General features: G+C 36.3%; 3 protein-coding genes across 5 annotated transcripts; 1 reads left to right on the top strand and 2 right to left on the bottom strand.

Moving 5' to 3' along the window:
• Positions 1 to 1,129: 1,129 nt before the first annotated feature.
• Positions 1,130 to 5,846, bottom strand: LOC127808747 (uncharacterized). The gene is made up of 7 exons (XM_052347332.1): positions 5,700 to 5,846; positions 3,892 to 4,267; positions 2,774 to 3,001; positions 2,330 to 2,684; positions 2,120 to 2,244; positions 1,829 to 1,964; positions 1,130 to 1,591 (listed from the first exon to the last, which is right to left on the bottom strand). Exons 2-7 carry the CDS (start codon positions 4,233 to 4,235, stop codon positions 1,352 to 1,354), a joined length of 1,428 nt encoding a protein of 475 aa, XP_052203292.1. The 5' UTR covers positions 4,236 to 4,267; positions 5,700 to 5,846; the 3' UTR covers positions 1,130 to 1,351.
• Positions 5,847 to 6,475: 629 nt separating this feature from the next.
• LOC127807155 (ER lumen protein-retaining receptor A-like) lies at positions 6,476 to 13,040 on the bottom strand. 2 transcript variants are annotated; one of them, XM_052344809.1, is made up of 6 exons: positions 12,756 to 13,030; positions 12,362 to 12,627; positions 10,312 to 10,427; positions 7,305 to 7,378; positions 7,169 to 7,232; positions 6,476 to 7,058 (listed from the first exon to the last, which is right to left on the bottom strand). In XM_052344809.1, exons 1-6 carry the CDS (start codon positions 12,844 to 12,846, stop codon positions 7,022 to 7,024), a joined length of 648 nt encoding a protein of 215 aa, XP_052200769.1. In that variant the 5' UTR covers positions 12,847 to 13,030; the 3' UTR covers positions 6,476 to 7,021. The 2 variants fall into 2 exon arrangements, with proteins under 2 accessions (XP_052200769.1, XP_052200770.1); XM_052344810.1 differs by lacking the exons at positions 6,476 to 7,058; positions 7,169 to 7,232; positions 7,305 to 7,378 and adding an exon at positions 8,229 to 8,949 and having other exon boundaries at positions 12,756 to 13,040.
• A 435-nt stretch (positions 13,041 to 13,475) lies between these two features.
• Positions 13,476 to 19,610, top strand: LOC127808978 (uncharacterized). Of its 2 annotated transcripts, XM_052347745.1 has the most exons (5): positions 13,476 to 13,809; positions 15,561 to 15,645; positions 17,293 to 17,415; positions 19,081 to 19,200; positions 19,292 to 19,610. In XM_052347745.1, the coding sequence occupies exons 1-5, from the start codon at positions 13,807 to 13,809 to the stop codon at positions 19,354 to 19,356; spliced, it is 396 nt and encodes a 131-aa protein (XP_052203705.1). In that variant the 5' UTR covers positions 13,476 to 13,806; the 3' UTR covers positions 19,357 to 19,610. The 2 variants fall into 2 exon arrangements, with proteins under 2 accessions (XP_052203705.1, XP_052203706.1); XM_052347746.1 differs by lacking the exon at positions 15,561 to 15,645 and having other exon boundaries at positions 13,477 to 13,809.
• Positions 19,611 to 19,913: the final 303 nt, after the last annotated feature.

Here is a 19,913-nt window from a genome sequence, read left to right as displayed (position 1 = left end):
TTTTCTTTTGCTGAGGAATGTTCCCCAACACCACACCTAGATCTTCTCGATCTTGTTTGTTATCTTGCGAATTGCGATTGCTCTTTAGCCTCCTCCTCCTCCTCCTCCAGTTCAGTCGCTATCACTATTTTTATAAGCAATCTAGATCCATGTCTGAGAAGAATGAGATCATAGTTAAAGATGAGCGTCGCCCAGACATCTTTAGGACGTTATTAGTCAAAAAGGGTGAGCTCACAAAAGGTATAAATCACCTTAATACAGGGCAGAAAAGAGGACTATATCTCAACCTTTCTTATTTTTGTTACTTTTAACAAGAAAAGCGGGGGAGTTTGCCTGAGCCTGTATTTGTCTCTAGAGGAATAAAGGGTGGTTCAAATCTCATCAAAATAAATTGTCTCGTGAACTTCAAATGGTATTATTGACTGCAAATAAGCAACCATCTCTCGTCAAAATATATAGAACATATAACTAACTTAATCTCATTGGATAATAGTTTTTCAGTTATATTTATTTAGTTATAACTGTTATAAAACTACGATAACATAAGTCATATCTAAAAAAATTTCACTAAGTTCTCTTTGATCTATCTTTATCTCTTTTTTTTTTGGCCAAAAACTTCTTGGGATCGTATTTTAGCATAAAGGATTGATCAATTGTTAACTAATCCTGAATTTACTTTCAGATTCAGAGGATTTTGAACAGAATAAAATGCAAGAATTCTCAGATCTGTCCATACAGAAACATGATTGATTATGTTTCTGGAAATGACAAAGCAACCATTCATTTGAATTGCTGCAAATTTTCAACATCCAAGTCTCAAACTTCCAACAGGGCTCTGCTCCAGAATGGAAAAAATTTGGAAACCTGATAGGATTTAGTAAATTTTAATATTTAATATTTGTTGAATCAATTAAAATATAACGTGACTATTACTGAATTTATGAACTTAAATCAGTTTTCCAATCAATGTCCTGAATGAATGCCAACTAGAGCACCTATTTACCCCACATCTGGTTGAAAGAAGCTAAGATAAGCTATCAAAATTCCTGCACTGAATAAAATTATTAAAATTTTCTTCCTAAAGCCAAGGCCTCCAAGAAGAAAGGAACAATAATAATTTTCCTGAAACTGCAGTTAAATTTTGCCTCCATGTATTTCCTAAAGTCTTAAATTTTCACAAGTAGTAAACTGGTAGTCAAGTGGCTAGTGTTTAATTTAAACCACAGAGTAGCTACACTGAGGGGTCCCAACGGATTCCAACATTGTCCAAACTACAAAACATCTCTCAGCCGAGGCAAAACAGCCACGGCGCTTGCACTGCCTTTGCCAACAAACGGACTAATGCTAGAGTTTAGAAGCCGAAGAAACCCAGTTCACTGGCTTTCTCCTTCTCAAATGTCTCAAAGTACTGATATATGATGGTGACGGCAAGTAGAATTCCTGTTCCCGACCCAATCGCTCCCATGAAATCTGCCAACACGGTTAAGGCACCGATGCACATGCCCCCAAAAGCGGCGGCAGTGGGGATGTAGCGATTAAGTTCTTTCTGCAAATTTGAATCTCGATGCCCAGGCATCACCATTTGTTGCTCCTGCACAAGTATCATGAAAGGCTTACTTGAGCAGCTGAGATAATCAAAACAGTAAGCAAGCATGAGTATTCTCAATGCATAACCATGCAAGCATCTAGAATAGTCAACAATATCCAGAGGTTGACATATGTTAACATTCAATAGTTCCGGCATATCAGATTGCAATATCATGGCACGCATCGAATAGGTATTCCAGAATGTGCAACTAAACAAATCTAAACATTTATCTAACTTCACCTTAAGTTGCTTGGCCACATCTCTAGCAGAAGATCCAGAGACCTCTATCCATGTTTTTGAGAACAGTGCACAGGCTGATAGCATGAACACTAAATAAAAGAGAGCATGGAAAGGATTGGCTGCCATGTCTGCCAAGCTGGAATTTGATCACATTAGTAAAGAAGAATTAGCGCACCAGTCATGCGTCACAGAATATATATTCTAGAAGAAATATGTGTCCAATCTAATAATATGACGTTAAAAGAATAAGAAACCAAACGTGCACAATATACAGAGGACAAGTGTTATTACCTTGATGGTGCAGTGACATAATAAGCAAGACCACCAACTGGAACAGACTGGCCAGAATATTCAGATTCCTTCCACTTACCCAACAGATTCACAAAGAAATTTCCACTGTACTTCCGGTACAGCAACTGTACATGGAGAAAATTATATTATATGCTTGCACAGTAAGGACAATAAAATTTCCAGTTTCAATATGCATAAAATGCTCCATACCTGTGAGATGAAATAAAGGTTGGATACAAGTGCAGACTGCAGAATGATGGGCATGTTTGAGGTGTAAAATAGCTTAATTGGATAAGAGCCCTGTTGTCCACGGGCATTCTTGGACCTTACAGGCAACACCACACGGAAACCCTGAAAGTAGATAACGATGAGAAAGATCAAGACTGTAGCAAGTAGATTTGTCACATTTGGAAGGTTCTGCCGGTAGAATGCCTCCCGCAGAGCTCGGACTTTATCTGTCCTAGTTATCAACAAATGGAACAGAGCAATAACGGCTCCCTCAAATTCAGCTCCACGCCCACTGTTGATAGTTGTGGGGCTAAATGCCTTCCAGATTATGTTCTCACTGCAAATTAACCAAAAATTTAGGATATTATCAAGTGTCAAGAAGTACAACATAGTAAAGTTTAAAACAAAAGACAGTCAGCAGTTTACCATATATTGGTAGCTATGAAAAGGGAAATCCCAGAACCAAGGCCATATCCCTTCTGGAGGAGTTCATCTAAGCATATAACAATAATTCCAGCGAAGCAAAGCTGCACAATAATGAGAATAGCATTCCCAACACCAAGTTGGCTGACGCTGCCATACATTCCTGAAAGAACATAGGCAACAGCTTCACCCACAGCAATCAGGATGCCCAGCAACTTCTGTGCACCATTTCTGGAGAAAGCCAGCAATAGATTATGATTCACAAAGGGGGGAAAAAAGGACTGCAAGGTAAAAGTTGTGTGAACTGAAATCTTCTACAGCGAGATATGATGAGATTGGCAATTTATCAATGTAGGTGAAAGGTGCAGGAAGACAGGCAGAAATACACCAACAATACAAAACTATATGTTATGATTGCTGAATATCTGCACGGCATGATCATTCTAAGTAAACTGTCTTGTTTGGATAGTAAATTCAAAATTGTAATCTTTAATGAATGATGAATAGATCTTTTATGTTTATCTTAGCTTGCAATTTTTTGAAAACATTTTTATCATCTTAACCATCAGATTTTAAAGAATTTTGCTTCTTCTTCAATCACTCTTCCTTTAAGTTTTACTATTTTTATTTTTTTCTTGGTGTTAATTTCAAGTCTTCAATGTGAACAAAACAAAAAAACCCTGTAAGGAGAAGATAAAAAACTATTATTAATAGCCTATTCTGAAGTTCTATGAAAAGTACCACATTCATATCTTCATGTTTACCCTTGTGGTTCTAAACATTTTAAAATGCCTTATAATAATTCACCATTCTTTTTCCTTTTACTTACTCTTGATATTTTGTTTTTTTTTTATCAATCAACCCACATTATATATTTAAAGGGGCAATTTTGAAAAGGTTTACAAATATTACTTATATGCATTTTTCAAACTTCAGAGGGGGCAATTTTGAAGAGTTTTTACATACAATTTTTACAAAGTTGGGGGGGAATTGCACCCTCTCAAGATTATGTTGCTCCATCATTGCGGAGAATGCAAGACAGACCCAGTTTCTGCAATAGAAGGTTTTTACTAATTTCTACAACCACGAGTTCTAAGAAAACTAGGAACTAAGATACTCACAAGAGTGCACGATCCTCACGGACACTGTTGTCCACTTCAATGATCTTTGATCCAGCCAAGAGTTGCATCACCAGTCCGGAAGTCACAATAGGGGTGATCCCCAGTTCCATGACAGTTCCACGATTCGAGGCAAGAATAACACGCATCCAATAGAAAGGGTCTGCTCCTGTTGTAGAGTGTATGCCATAGAGAGGGAGCTGACTGCAAACCAGAAAGATGAAAAGAGATATGACAGTGTATATGACCTTCTCTCTGAAGGGAACCTTCCGGTCAGCACTTTGAACTTCTGGCAGAAATGATAAAAATGGTCTAACCAGATGCAGCACTCTAAACCCTCCTCCCATTTTTTTTTTTCCAGCCACACAGTCACTCCAACCTGTTTCCATCCATTTTGTAATGTTTAGAACTAACTGAAATAAGATCTACCAGAAAATGCAACAAGTAATATTCTAAATATTATAAACCAGGATTGCACCTGTAGCCAGGGTGATTAAACATGTATTTGCAAAAGGTACTAATAACATGTACAACAAATTTGTCTCCAGAAAAAGAAGAAAAGAAAAAAAGTATCATAGCAAATCTAAATGTTAGAAAATAAACCCACAAAATCAAACACCAGTTTGCATATTAAAATAGAATCCTAAATGATTCATACTTATGTATTAGTTACAACTCTAATTTCACTGAATGATCATTCAGTCCAGCCATTCTTTCATTGAATGACTTTCCAACCTCAGGAACATATTGTGAGGAGCCTGAATCTTGAAGAATGATGCCCCAGGCTTAACAATTGGGAACAATTGCCACCTACTAGCATAAAAAACAAAAGAGAGCCACCAAATAGAAATAGAAACAAGACGAGTACAGGAATAAAGGAAGCCTGCCTTAAACTCCAAAAATAAAAAACATCTGCAAGGGCCCTTTGATGAACTTCTATTGTTGCATAAGCACGCCAATGACTTGAAACATACACCAAGGGCAGCATGCTTCAAGCTTAATGCTAATCAAATCATAATGTACAGTGAACATTAATAGTTTATACTATTTTTTTTATTTTCTAACTAGAGTTCATACATACAATAGCTGACCAATACCCCCCAAAAAATAGAAGTAAAGATGGAGAATATCATGCACAGAGCAGTAGTTCAAGGAATTATCAGTTTTTCTTGAGGAAAAACCCAAATGGCTAGGTGATAACCCATAAATGACTGATACAAGACAAAATTAAGGGTATCCCCGAATGATAAACCACGTTGAACTTGTTCACAGTCAGAGAAAAAGGTTTGTTTCTCAACCAAAACCTAGACAAATACACATGCACAGAGATGTGTGTACCCTGTCCTTAAATCTTGTTAACAATTTTGGTCCCCAATCTTTCTATGCAGATTCAGTTCATAATTTTTTCTTCCAGATGTTCCAGTTAACTACGTCCGATTAAACAACCCACTTATTAAGTGAAGGGTTTTGTATATTCATAGACCCCCTTAAACCAAGATATTACGCTTAATTTTCTCGGCCAACGCAAAAGAACGCGAAATTATAACAAATGCAAATCATCAAAAGAATCAAGCTTACGATTCAAACAAACAAAACCTAGATCACAGATCTGAGATTGAATCCAACAAAAAGTCATCAGATCGAAATTGATCAAACAACATTAAATCAATAAATTCCACCAGAAATCATCAGATCAACATGGAAACAGCTGATACATGCAGGTCAGAATGGCCTAACATAAACACGCTCACACAATCTACAAATCTAACATTGTCCGCATGAGGATTGCATGTGGAAGAGGGGAGACTTACGATTTGAGCCCGAAGATCTAAAATGCTCCCGAGATCTGAGGATTCAGCCAACGGCTCTGCCCTCGGCTCCGATTTTGAACAGAGAGACTCGAAATCGAGTTTGTTTGGGTCGTATTATACAATTGGGCCGGTTCGGTCAGGGCACACGAGGTTACGTACTCAAGTTTTGTCATACGTGGCCGGCTTGCCACGGAGACTTGTCCAGTCAGGTTTCGCCACGTGGACTTTCGTCGAGTTCTGTTAGTGAACTGTGTACGCCGTTGGATATTTGCAAGATGCAAATATCTTTTCTATTATTTTAGCAAAGTGATTTGGCGTTTAAAATCTTTAGCCTGAAATATATATATTTTATATTTTACTGAAAAAATACAATAATGAACAAATTTGTTTCACCTACCAGTCATATCTTAGCGGGAAAAACTAATTATCATTTTTTTAAAAAATTATTTAAAATTATTTATTTTTTTTATACATAGACAACAATAACATACTCCACCCCTCTAGTTCTTTCTAATAGAACATTATAGTAGTTTTATTTTAATAATCATAGCAAATAAGTCTCTTTTTTACAATTCTCATATAAAAATTATAAATACGTGAAAATTATTGCATGTTTTATCTTCTAAAAACATATAAAATAAAATCATATCGTCTTAATTATTTACATGAGATTTCGAATAAAAAGAAGAGATCGAAATGTATAATTTTTTAATTAAAAAAAATTAAATAACACAAATGCATAGATAAAACGGCCATATATATAAAGATAAATCATAATTCTTAACTTCTTCATTTTACAGTCTTAGCAGAACTCTTAAGCTCTCTAATTTCCTCTCTTCTGCCTCCAACAATATGAAGAGTGCAAACTCTTGATTAAGCCCTTCCAAAGTTCTAGTGGATCATAAGTGACTAAAACATAGCAGTAACGAAAAAGGTTATCTTAAAAACACTTATATAATACAAACTAGTTAACAGTTTAAACCAGCAGTGAAGACCGATGAAGTGCCTTAAAAATGACTTGTTCATACCCCTCTATTAATCTATTACTATTCCTCTTCTAAATTTCTGCAGTGATTGATAATTTGGTGTCTCTCCACAGAACATTTGGTTTCTGCAGCCTACGGAATTAGCACTCTTCAGGTATTTCCGAATGTATCTTTACATGTTCCCAGGGCATTACAATTACATAAACCTGTCGCACAAAAATGACTATACACATTCCTGTTAGTGGAGTCCTCTAGATTGCTGTGTTTATATACTGCCTACACATTGGGGACTAGGGCTCAACAAGTATATCAACTTAATAGTCACATCCATGCCATTCAAGCCGGCAGCTTCAGTTTAGCGTTGTTTTTCCAGCTGCAAAAGCCAAAAACAAAAGAAAAGAAAATTCTCTTGTTCAGTCTGTTGCTTGTATAAATCACACAGCAGATAAGGATAACTCGTCAACAGGCAAATGGAAACAATACCTGATAAAATAGTAATAAAAGAAGTCTGCATAGAGAGCAGTCTGAGCAATACCAGAGATGCAAGCTAAGAGGGAAAAAAACGCGAGTTAAAACTGATCAGGTGCGCGGAACAGACTTTATGATGTTTGCAACTTACCGATCCACCGACTGAAATGCACCTCCGTGAAATAGCGATAGATCCAGTTGAAAATGTAGAATGCACGATAGGCCCTGCTTGTCGAAAAATAGACCCAAATGTTACATCCAAAATACTTTTAAGACTCAAATATGTACATTTCCCAGCTGGGTATGAAATATTCAATAGGAAAGCATTATAAATGTCATCTGCATCCAGAGTATCAGTAAACTTAAATGTTCAACTCAGCCCTATAATGGTTTGGAAAAAAAAAAATAAAAACAAACAAACAAATACGCAGAGTTTCTTTAAATGAGAACATCATATCAAAGAACTCTGCCCACACAAACATGCGTGCTAATCATTTGTCCATAATACTTAGAAACTACATCAGTATTGGCTTTTATAGATCAATCAATGAACTAAGCTTCTCCAAATACTCTGTTAACTGAATATGTAGCACCCCAAATAATATGAACAATTTCAGCAATTTCAATGAGAATTTTTCATATGATATTTTCCCGCATTCTCATGTACAAGGATTATTGACTGATGTTTAAGTAATCAGATAGTGAAACTCATTTACTTCCACCAAGTGACAACAAAAACTGTCGGACAGCCAAAAAGACATGATAGTCATACAGCAAGAGACATAACATTACAATATGATGAAGCCACTTAACAAAAATCTGGTTTTCTCTACGTCATCTCTGTGGAAAAGAACCTCTCAGACGTGAACTTTATTTTCATAATTTAATCCAGAAAATAAGGTACAAGGGTAAATGCCAGTAGTTCTGAAAATTAAATGCAACTCAATCATGTCCTAAGGGGACTAGGCAAAGCCCATGAAGGTCATTCTCGTTCCAAGTAATAGTGTACTGCAAAATCCTATATTAGCTAGAGACAAGCATTTTGACACTCACTCAAAATCATCTCCTCCCCCCCCCCCCCCCCCCCCGCGGGCGCAAGTAGTAAAGTAAGCAGCTCAAAATCAATTCTTCCATTCTAAGACCCTTTTTGTGCGATACCATTGTATTTAGTTAGGATTTAGAAATTTTAGAGCATTATAATTTTTTGTATTTTGAATATTAATAGATTTTATGATAAACTTCATGTAGTAGGATTATTTTTGAAAGGGTTCTAATTAGTTTAGAAGCTTTAATCCATGAATACGAATAACCGGATAATCAAAAAACAAGATTTTGAGTATGATAAAAGTTAGATATTTGAAGCCCTCCTCTTCTTCCCCCTCCTTTGTCTCTTTCCTGCATCTTTCTTCTCATGCTTGATTTTCCTTGCCTCCAATCTTCTCTCTTCCTTCTCCCTTTTCTTCTCTCTAGTGTTTCTCTTTTCTTCATCCTCCATCTTCTCAGCTGCAAGTCTTCTCTTCTCTCCTCTGTCTCCTACTTCTGCTCCTCCTCCTCCTCTTTCTAATTCTGCATCAAATTTGATATCAGTCTAACTTTAATCCATCCTTGAAATTCAATGCCATCATACAATCATGAAGTCCGCAGCATGATTCAAAGCATTGCGTCAGTTCCAAAGCAGCCTCACAGCCACAGAATCCTCCTGTTCAGCTACAAAACATCCTTGTTCATCACCAAATTGCCAGCTGCCTTCACCACTCAGTGGTTGTCCAACTGCAGCTGCTGCAGGAACCCACTGCCTGGCAGAATCAGCAGTCAGCATTTCCTGTGATCTTGTGAAGAAAGACACTCATTAAAGGAATTTTTATTTTTAACCTCCATATGAAACAAGTTCTTCCAAATGGAAAATAATGTCCAGCCAATAGCACAACACTTAAGCTGTAACACCGTGTGTCCTCACCAAAAAGTGCTAGCTGAAGGTAACTTAGGAATATTCATGAGACCAAGTAATATACTCACAAAGTCCCAGTAAACTAATGATGTGAAATTTGGCCATGACATTAAGCCCAAATAACCAGCCCAATCCATACCAACTCTCAACCTAGCTTTTAGCTAAAATCCAATTATTCAAGTTATAGCATTATCTTAATTTGCCTAATGACAGTTCTACTGAACTGGGGAGAATGATGGAGAGTTTCATTTAATTTAAGATCTTAAAATTCAAGCTCTATTAGGACCTCATTTATTTAAGAATCGTAGAAGATTAGAATTCTATGTATTTTACATTTTAAAAAATTCCTGATAAACTTTTAAATAATATTGGATGAATATATTAGATAAGATTATTTTTGTAAGAGTTTTTAGTTGTTTTAGTTTATAAATATAATTGAAGGGTGTAATCTAAAAACATGGTATTGTGTATGAATAAAAGTTCAATATTTGAAAGATTTGAAAAGCTCTCTCTCTCATCCACCCTCTTCTTCTTTCTTGCCCCTTCTTTTGCCTCTTTTCCTCTTCTATGTTCTTCCTTCTATCGGTACTACTATTACAGATCCATTTCTGCATCTTCTCTTATCATTCTCCTTTTAATCTCCATTGGTGCTTCTTCTCCCCTTCTTTTCCTTATCCAGTTCTGCATCAACCATGCATCTGGAATCAGACACTCAAAACATTTGTTAGTATCCTATATCTGCCACCAGTTCCATCTATGTTGTGGTTGGCAATGCCCATATTGCAGAGCCTTCCACATTTTCCAAAGCTATTAATTTCCTAAAGGAAGCTGCCAGAGAACTTTCAGACACGAACAAAAGAGAAATTATAGATACAACAAAAGAGATTTAATACAAAAGAGATTTATTGCAGAGCCTTCCACATATCTTTGGTGTCTTGTTAATACATAAGCACTAACAAAAGAGAAAAAAAAAAAAACAGTTCTAAGTGCCAGGAGATTTAAGAACATTATAGATACAACATAGGTTGACAAGTTTATTGAGAAATTAATATGGATATTTGGTATCATGTAATGGGATTGCCAAGTAGTTTTGGACAACAATTAGGCTCTATTTCATCAAATGCAACTGTATACAGAAGTACAGTTATGCTGCAGTTTGTACTCTGAGATCATAGTTACTTCAAAACTGGTATGAACAAAGAAAAGATACCCGAGAAAGAGAACATATTGTCCAGTCAAATTGTCCACATTTCCGCTCCTTTGCAGTAAAACCAATTGGGGAAGAATTGCCACTGCCTCCAAGTATATCGAAAAAGCCCAGAAGATCTGCAAAATAATATCATTGAATTTAGGAGCCCATCTCGTGGCAATTACAAAAAAGGGTAAAAAACCAAACTGGCAACCCTTTCCCCTTTCCTACAGAACATTGTGAACACTTGTTGTGGTCTGTCTTGGTAACCATGGACAGAAACCACAGTGATATGTGATCCTATCCCAATAAGGGTGCTGCCATTAACTAAACAGATAGTTTGTTGCAACCCCATCCTTATCCACGTTAGTAATGCCTTGGAAATGTCTTGGTATATAACTTGGCCTTATGATTACAGTTAACTTCAACTAGCATTTACTAGATTGAGAGGATGTGATGCGATATGACTCATTCATTATTATCAACCCTTGTTTTGCCAACATTATGTACCCTAAGAATCAAGTCACAAATGCTACACTGGATTATGGGCAAAGATTAAATACATGAAGCTGATGTACTGAAAACTGAAGAATCTTCTACTAATGGAAGTTACCAGCATCAGCAGCCACAGCTGCATCAAAGTTTCAAATCCACTACAAATACTAATGGATCATGTTTCTGTTGAACCATGTATAGAAATCAAAAATTTGGTTTAGAGCAAGCATAATGCCACAAAGCCATAAGCATGTCTTGCACCATGTCATAAGCTCAAGATAACACCTTGATGAATCAATACCATTTTAACTTCCATTCTCAAAAGTAATACCTTTGATTAAAATAGTTTTGGAACTCTTCTTACACATCTTTGTCCTCGTTCTCTTGATGCCACCTACATATGTGCAAATTATCCTAGCATTAGGCCAGTCTATCATTTTCAACCTTGTCATAGATGTGGAAACCAGTCTCCATGGACAGCCTTAAAATTGCAAACGACTTGAATCTTTGAGTACTACTTGTACCTTTGCTGGAATATATGATTCAGCCACAAGCATAAAACTGTCTTAAGAAAAAAGCTTTTCTCAGATGTACAATTCTTGTTTAATCCTTTCTAAATTTTAACAATTAGAAATTCAACCTACGGTGCTAAAATGATAATGTAATCGCAGATCCTCCATTAATCTCAACAAGAGACCACGACAAATGTGAATAGAACGAATTTATCAAATAGGGGGGCCATCAGGGGACCACACATCAAAGTTCAACCAGAGAACAATTGTAACATTTTATTCTATTGATTGTCCTCATAAGACTCTGTCAAATAATTGGGGCGTTATCTTCTCATCCATGTGGACTAATTATCAAGCATGGGCATTGCTCCAACTAAACCCAGAGGAATCAGACTCTATCGGCACATGATATTTACATATTTCATGATCCATATTGAAAACACTATGTTCCTACAAGGGGAATCAAGTAGATAAGTTTCATTAATTTGTAGCTGGTGGCGCCACCCAGACACAAACATTCCCAATCAATAGTTAACCTACATTGAAGGATCATCTAAGTTTCCAGAAATGAATCGCTGACTTATAGAAATTGTATATATAACATGTGAGCTGGAAACGCTAAAGCATGTTCTCTTCATTTTTAAAAGTGACACATTTGACACCATTCTTAAACAAAATCATCGTGCAAATTATTCTACTAAAAATAAGATAAAATGGATTAATCTCATCCGTAGCCAGTTCTATGAACCAAACCACAACTTGCTAACATCAAAATAAAAGTCTTATTAGGAAGGCATATCAAAAAATAAATGAAATCAAACGCTTGACAATCAAATTGTTTTCCTAACATCAAATTTTAGTTTACAATTCAGGGAATTTCAGAGAATTGGCATTTGAATTCTGATTCGGATAAAGAGACACAAGACGTGAAGCATTGGTTTGGAACATTTCACAATCTGTAAGTAAATCTAGCTTGTAACAGCACAATGTCAAGTAAATCTCAAAATTAGGTCAAAACTAAATATAAAAGGCAAACAATCAGGCAAAGTTGGGAATCGAATTACCTCTTGAAATGTGAACTTCTCGTGCACAAACAGTGCCAAGACGAAGCTGGCCGCCACGAGGAAGAAATGGCGAAACGTGTCGAGCTCACGGTCGTAGGACCGCTTCACAGCTCGGTGCCACCGCATACACCAGACGATAGCAAGCGAGCTCCCAATGAACACCACCTTCATTACCGTGTTGTAGACGGAGATGAAGTCAGTGAACAGATCCAAATAGCGGGTCACAAACACCAGAGAGTAGAGCTCCTGAGTCTTCAGCGAAATCCCTAACAACAAAAAAAACAACCAACTCAACTTCATTTCACCAACCTAATCAGCATACATATGCAACATATAACCCTATCAATGCTCGATCTGAAGCCACAAACCAGATGCACATCATATTCTTACAAACCTGAGCACGATTTGGTGGCGTAGATTTTTAGGAGGAGGACGAGAACGCTGATGAGATGAGTCATGTCGCCAGCGAATCTGAAGATGTTCATGATGGGCGAGGCGAGAATGCAAGGGCTTTGCCCGCTAGATTTAAGAGGCCGGGGGGGAAGAGAGAGAGAGAGGTTGAAGAAACAGCAAGGAAGTGGAAATGGAAAAAAATCAATTAATTGGAAGTGTGCGTTATCGGGCAACAACAGAACAGGGAAGGAAGTTGACGTGGCAAGCGGAAAAGGCTTCTGCCCTCCCCGTCGCCCACGCGATGGCGCTTCCAGTAGAATTTGTGAAAAATACAGATAGGCCCCGTCTTTTTAAAAATTTATCATGTTCTAAAATCCTAACTAAACTAATAAATTTAGCATGGTTACTTAAATGGTTTGAACACTGTATATTTAATATATTTTATTTTAAATATTTTTATTAATCAATAGTAAATATATTATATTTTAAAATATTTTAGTAAGAGTATCAATATTTAGATTGGGAAATGTAATTTGTTTTATAATGCCTTCTAATTTATTTATTACCTAAATTTAGCAATCAAATTCTTTAATCGGACAATTAGAATACGAGGAATTGAAAATATACAGCTAGTACCAAAGTTCGATAACAAATTAACCGCATAAATCACCATATTAAAAGTATTTAATTAATTAATTGAAGATGAAAATGAAGTGGACTCCATCGTTCAGCTTTCTCTCTCTTTCTACAGCGAATTTCTGGTAAGAGAGAGAGAGAGAGAGAGAGAGAGAGAGAATTCAGTATTTATAGCTGTCGCTGAGAAGGAGGTGAGCAGGCGGAATCACGAAAGCGTGCTCAAGCAGCTCAACCATCACATTCAGAGCTTTGATTTCTTCTCTAATCAACTCTCCTATTTCTCTTCTTTCGCCTCCAATCCGATTCAACTTCTCCACCGTGAAAATCCACCAGAGAACAGCTTGGCTGTTTGATTCGGTTTCCCGGAGACTGACTGAACACCATGGGGTGTGCTGGATCGTCGCACGCCAAAGGCGATGGTCAGATTCTCATCCTTTTATAGTTTATGCGCATATATGTCCGAATTTCATGTTTTGTTTTGGTTGCAAGAGCTACTTCGGTGGAGATGCATCGTTTTCTAGTGTTTGTTATGCTTTAATTTGGTGCGGCCGATTTATGTTCGAGTTTAGTGAATCTGTGAAATTTTGGCGATTGCGCAACAGTGTGTCTCAGTTTAGATTTCCATAAAACGTCGTCCTTGAGGTGCCGGTGGTAAGCTCTTTGCATGCTGGCCGATGCAGTATTTTTTGTATACAATCTTTCAAAGTAGATAAAGCTAATCAAAAGATTTTATGTTTTTCGGCTAAATTGAGCACAATTTTGTGATCAACCTTGTTTCTCGAGAAATATACTGGATGAATAAAACTCGAGGAAGCCTGCTTTGGCGAGAAACAAAGAGTAAAGATGTGATCATAGTTATGTTTACATATTGTGTTATTTTATTTCTTGTACCTATAAATCGTCAAAATTATTTAATTCTCATTTTAAACCACATTCATCATAATGGCAAGTGATCTCTCTTTAGAACGATATGCATGTCCTATGACTAACTCCAAGTGAAATCAAGGAAAAACATAATTTCCGATATGCTATTTTATCAGGGCCTTTTTCTGTAATTGATAAGATTGAGTTTCCACCATTTAATTAACTTTCTATAAAATGTGAGGTGGTGAATGTCAAGTAAATCCAGGGATTCTACTATATTTCGAAAAGTTATACAGAGAGTTATTATTTTCCTTCTCTTTTCTAAACAGAATGTTTAACAAATAGAGAGGAATGGGATTGAGCGAGGGACCCCTTCCAGGTTTTCATCTAGAAAAGGCAAAGAGGGTATTGTACTTGTACGGACAATGAATCCTAAACATATTTTAGATATTCTTGTTATGAGGATTACTAGAGCACTATTCAGTTTTCACTGTAATTACAGTGGGTATCAGGAGAGGGGGACGGAATTTCCATTCTCCTCCAAAGCCTTATTTTATGTCTCCTCAGAATTGGGACAGAATGGATGAAAAAGTTTACTTTTTTTTGTATTAAAAACATTAGGCTTAATAATTTTTAAAAGTTCAAACTTGCCCTTAATTTAACAAAACACTATCTTTCCAACTAGGAATGATTTCAGAGAGGTCTGATTTTGGGTCCAAAGAATGAAGGTCCAAACTGGGCTTTTATTTAGGAAGGAACCAGCTATATCATGATGGTGGAATTGGGAACTATAAAAGGAGCCCCTTAATCTGACCAAAACTTTGTGAGGTTCTCTTTCAAGTGTGGTTTTAACTTAAAAGTTTTTAAAGCTAAATGTGTGCTTTATATGAACAAAAAAGTTTTTCTGTGATTTCTCTTTGGTCCAAACTGACGTGGCATGTAAGGGTTTTTGCCATGCTCTCATGTCCTCATTAAAGTGGTTTTATGATCCACTCATGGCTATGCATAAAATGTGTGCTTTTTTGTTTTGTCATGTTTGTGGAATGTATGTGAAAACCCCTCAAGAAGCATTTGGAAAAATAGGAGGCTTGGAGGCCTTAACCGACTTGTCTTGGGAGGGCTAGAGGTGCAGGCTTGGGGAGCCCAGAGAGGTTGGAAATTTTAACCTTGTAGAGGGGTTTCTGATGTGGAAAGCATACCTAATTTGTAACATGCTGTATGCATGAAAATGTGCTTACTTTTCATGCATGAAAATCTTTGCTAAAGAGACCTTACTTAGTATTTATGTTTATTTTATTGTGTTAAGATGTTTCTAGATGATGAAGGAACATGCTGGGAAGAAGGGAAGGAGACTCCTAATGAACTAGCTAGACTCGAGCATGCCATAAAAGGTCTTTTTTTGGATGTTTTTAGCCTCTTGTAGTGATGGACTTGTGTATTTCTCACATATGACATATGGTGAATTTTTATGGATGTATATTATTTGTAGGTGTAGTAAAAAAGGTGGATAATATGGCGTATTTGAGAGCTATCATGCTTAGAGAGCATTATTAGGTGTCATATGTTCAAGTTCCCCCGTATATTTACTTATATTTGAGGTAGCCATGAAATGTGATATGCTATCAAAAGAGGCCAAAATGAGGGCTTTATGTTGGTAGGGACTGGAATTTCTGCCCAGGGATGGCAAATAAGTCTTTAACAAGATGAACCAAAATGTAAGCCAAATTGTCCCAAGAAAATTGAATAGGTGTTTCTAAGGGAGGTCAAATGAAACCCCAACATATTGAACCAAAATTGAGAACAAAATAATCCTAAGGAGGCCTGGTTTTAGGGCTGGGTATGGACTGTAAGTAAGCTGGAAAATATGTCCAAATACGGCTCAATGTTGGAGAGAGAAATTGTTGAAGGAAGTGCAAAAAAAGTGTACCAAAAAAATGACACCTAGTGAAACCCTGACAAAGGTACCGTTTGTGGAAGCAAAAATGGCCCGTGCTTGATTCTGTCTAGGTGCTGATTAAAGGGGCTGAAATCAGATCCTAGAGAGTCGAAGAAATGTGGTAGAGAAGTTGAGGGAAAAGTGAGGAGAGAAATCGAAAGGGTTAGAAATATAACCTAGTAAAATGATAATAAAATAGATACTTGAGGGAGCCGTAACAGGCTTGGTTTTGGGCCACCCAAGAGGGCTGTTTTATAATTGAAAATGTGGGTTGAATTAGGTATGGAGTTCGCCCCAAAAGTGGTTAAGAAGATGGGCTCAAGTTAGGTCAAACAAGGAATTAAAGCGAGTTTAAATGGTCCCAAATGTTAAGTTAATGCAGGACTTAAAGTAGCCTCAAATATAAGTTGGCCAAATGTTTAAATATAGCCCAAATTGGGTTTTAAAATTAAAGGCCCTAGTGCATTTAAATATTAAAATGGAAGCCTAAATGGGTTAATTAAGTGGTATATGAAATTGTAGGGGCTTCTTTTAGCGGGGTCATCATATCGCTACATAAAATTTCTTCTAATATAAGTTGACTTATATTCTGTTTTGACTCATCTGCCATGCTTGGGCCCTTACTCATTTTATTATGTTATTTGAGTCTTTAAACTTAAATTAAAACAGTATGAGATGATTGGAATTTGGAAAACAAAGAGGCTTTCAAGGAACAAATCCAGGGAATGGTAAATTGTCAATAAGCTGATATGGTGCTAGCAATCTGTGATCAATGGAAAAAGAAGCACAGGAAATTGCTTCCCATTTTATTGATATATCATTTAAATGAAGTGCTTTAGTGAGGTAACCAGAATTAGTCTCAACTCTTAAATGTTCATTTGACATGTTTGTGGGTCTACATGTTTGTGAAAGGGTGGAAAGGGGTACAGAAGAGGTGTTTGTGGAAATTCTGTTTGTTTGTGTTGAATTGTTGATTATATAGTTTGTTGACTGAACTACAACTTTAGAAATGTAAAACCTCGGACCTTAATTAGCATTACCAGGAGATTTCTTGGGCCAAATTAATGTCCTTCAGAATCACATTGTTTCTTGTTGAACACAGACAATACTAAAAAAATACGAAAGCCGAAGCCTTGGAAGCACTCAGAAACAATAACAAGAACACAACTCAAACAGATGCGTGAAGAGTTCTGGGACACTGCTCCACACTATGGAGGACAAAAAGGTATTCTTTCCTGTAGAAGTGTACTCAATATTTTCAGAAACTTTTAATGTACTGCTAAAGATTACATAGACATATATTGCCATACTTTTTTTTATTTTTCAAACTAGAGATCCTCCCCCTTTAAAGGAGTATATAATGAAAAGCTCAAGGTGAAGTCATTAGTTTTCCTTGTGCTAACTCCATTTTTTTTATCTCCTCTGTTAGTTTTCCTGAAGTTAGTAGGAAGGTCATTTCTCTCACCGTTTTTGTGGGTTTGATCAGAATAGCCATCTCTCTTGTGTACTCTATTCTCTGTAAACCAAAAGCAATTTTTATCTGCATTTGTCACTTACTCTGGGAGCTGTGAAGAACTTTGGACTGCCATCTTGGGTCTGGATATGAGTCGAGCCAAGCTTGGCTGGGCTCAACTTGATTAAAATTGATTCAGATCATGGCTTGGCTCAAGTTTGGTATGAACCAAATATTCTGGCTCGAACTCAGCTTGATTAAAATTGGTTCAGCTCATGGCGTGATTCAGTAGCTCAACTCATTTGACTCAATCCAACCTAAATACAACAAAAAGAAAAATCAAATAAATCTTACTTCAACACACCAAAAATTAATCACTTGGAAAAGAAAATGCATGGATGAAATATGCAATAATTTTGAATTAATAAATTTACCATAATCAATTACATTATATCCAAATTAAATTTACTATATGATACTCATTGGGGAAGGATATCTAATTACAAAAAAAAGTTGTTTTACAATGTTAAATTTTAAGATTGAAAATTCTTTTCATATATATTGCTGTTAAGATATAATAGAATATTATAGTACTACTAATATATATCTTTTAAAGTTGCTTTTTGCTAATTTAACCCCTTGTTTTTAGGTCTTCAAAGTTAGTTTGGTGATAATGGCTCTAAATTTTTTATCTTGAGGTTTTCTGAATTATCATTGAGGAATTCAGGAAGGCTCAAGTTCAAAAACGTAAATCCTAGATTTGTAGGTCCACAGAGGTCAGTGATAGTGGCTCTAAAATTTTTTGTTAGCTTTTTTACTCTTTTTTCTTTCAGTTTTGATCCCAAACCTTCTCTGAAGCAGTGTTTCCACCTGTTCTTTTCATTAATTATTTCATCAATCAGATTGTGTTGATTTTGTTGACCATACTATAGGATACCTGAAAGTTTAATGATTCCATGTGATCGGCTTTGTGAGGTAAATTTGTAGATCATCTGGCAGCACCTTCTAAGGATCTGATTTATTTATTTATTGTGTAACCTTTATGCATTTTCATTAACTATAGGTCAAGGGAACGGGCCAAGTTTCTAATATGACCTACTCTTTTACCAGAGTCAGAACTTAATACTTAATTGCTTAGATACAAGAAAAAAAAAAAAAGGAAAGAAAGAACCTTTGTTGCATCGAAGGTTGCTATTTCCGTCCAGGATGAATATATTCCTGGTCTAACCTTTTGGAACTCCTTTGAGTGGGATCCGTTGTCTTTTCTGTTGTTTGAAAAGATACTGGTTTTACCGGTCCCGTCACATTTGATGAATATGTTGTAATCTTGTTGGTATTTAATATGTTTGGCATTCTTTTGTGCACTCAGTGAACTGCATAAAGAAAGTTATGAAAGTTAACGAAAAATTTGGAAAATAAATATTGCACTTTTATCAGAGATTTGGGACGCACTGCGAGCTGCTGCAGAGGCTGATTTAACCCTTGCTCGAGCAATTGTGGACAGTGCTGGCGTCATTGTTCAAGCACCCGACTTGACAGTATGTTATGACGAGAGAGGTACATAATCTATCACACCACCTTTCCATCTCGGACTAAAAATCATTATTTTGGAAGAGAGAACATTCATTGAAAACACATGTTGTTGCAGGTGCCAAGTATGAATTGCCCAAGTACGTTTTGAGCGAACCAACAAATTTAATGCGGGATAGCTGACAATTGACAAACTGATTGTGGTGATTACGGACTGTAAATCATGTAAATTGTATCTTCTGAAATGCATCAAATCAGAGTTTTGCCCCTATACTTGTTCCTCAAGTCCATTTCAAGAATGCCCCATGCCAAGATTTCTGCAAAGAACAACAACTACTATGTATTTCATGCATCGTGTGGAATTTGTAGCATTGCAATTCTTTTTCCCTCAATTAATATATTCCTGTTTTATATACCCCCCCCGTCTTTTATCTGTGATTGCAATTTCCTTTCTATGAACTATAGAGAATTTATATATTAAAATAATTAAGGAAGAGTGATCACTTGCTTTACTAAGATGCTGAAAGCCCATTTGCTAAATCAAAGCTACAAAATTTGTTGCATAATGAGCGATAATTGCTTTTGTGAATTACTCTTGGGTTTTATGAGGAAGTGAGTTTTGAGTGGAAAGGGTAATTACATATAAGAAGTGGACCAACAAATGAAATGGCAAACCATAATAAAGATCAGCTTTTGGAACAATGTCAATATTTCTCTTAATCCGGAAACTATCCCTTTTG

The sequence above is a fragment of the Diospyros lotus genome, chromosome 8, assembly GCF_014633365.1.
Source record: "Diospyros lotus cultivar Yz01 chromosome 8, ASM1463336v1, whole genome shotgun sequence".
NCBI lineage: Eukaryota > Viridiplantae > Streptophyta > Magnoliopsida > Ericales > Ebenaceae > Diospyros > Diospyros lotus.
This window is presented reverse-complemented; position numbering and strand designations above follow the sequence as displayed.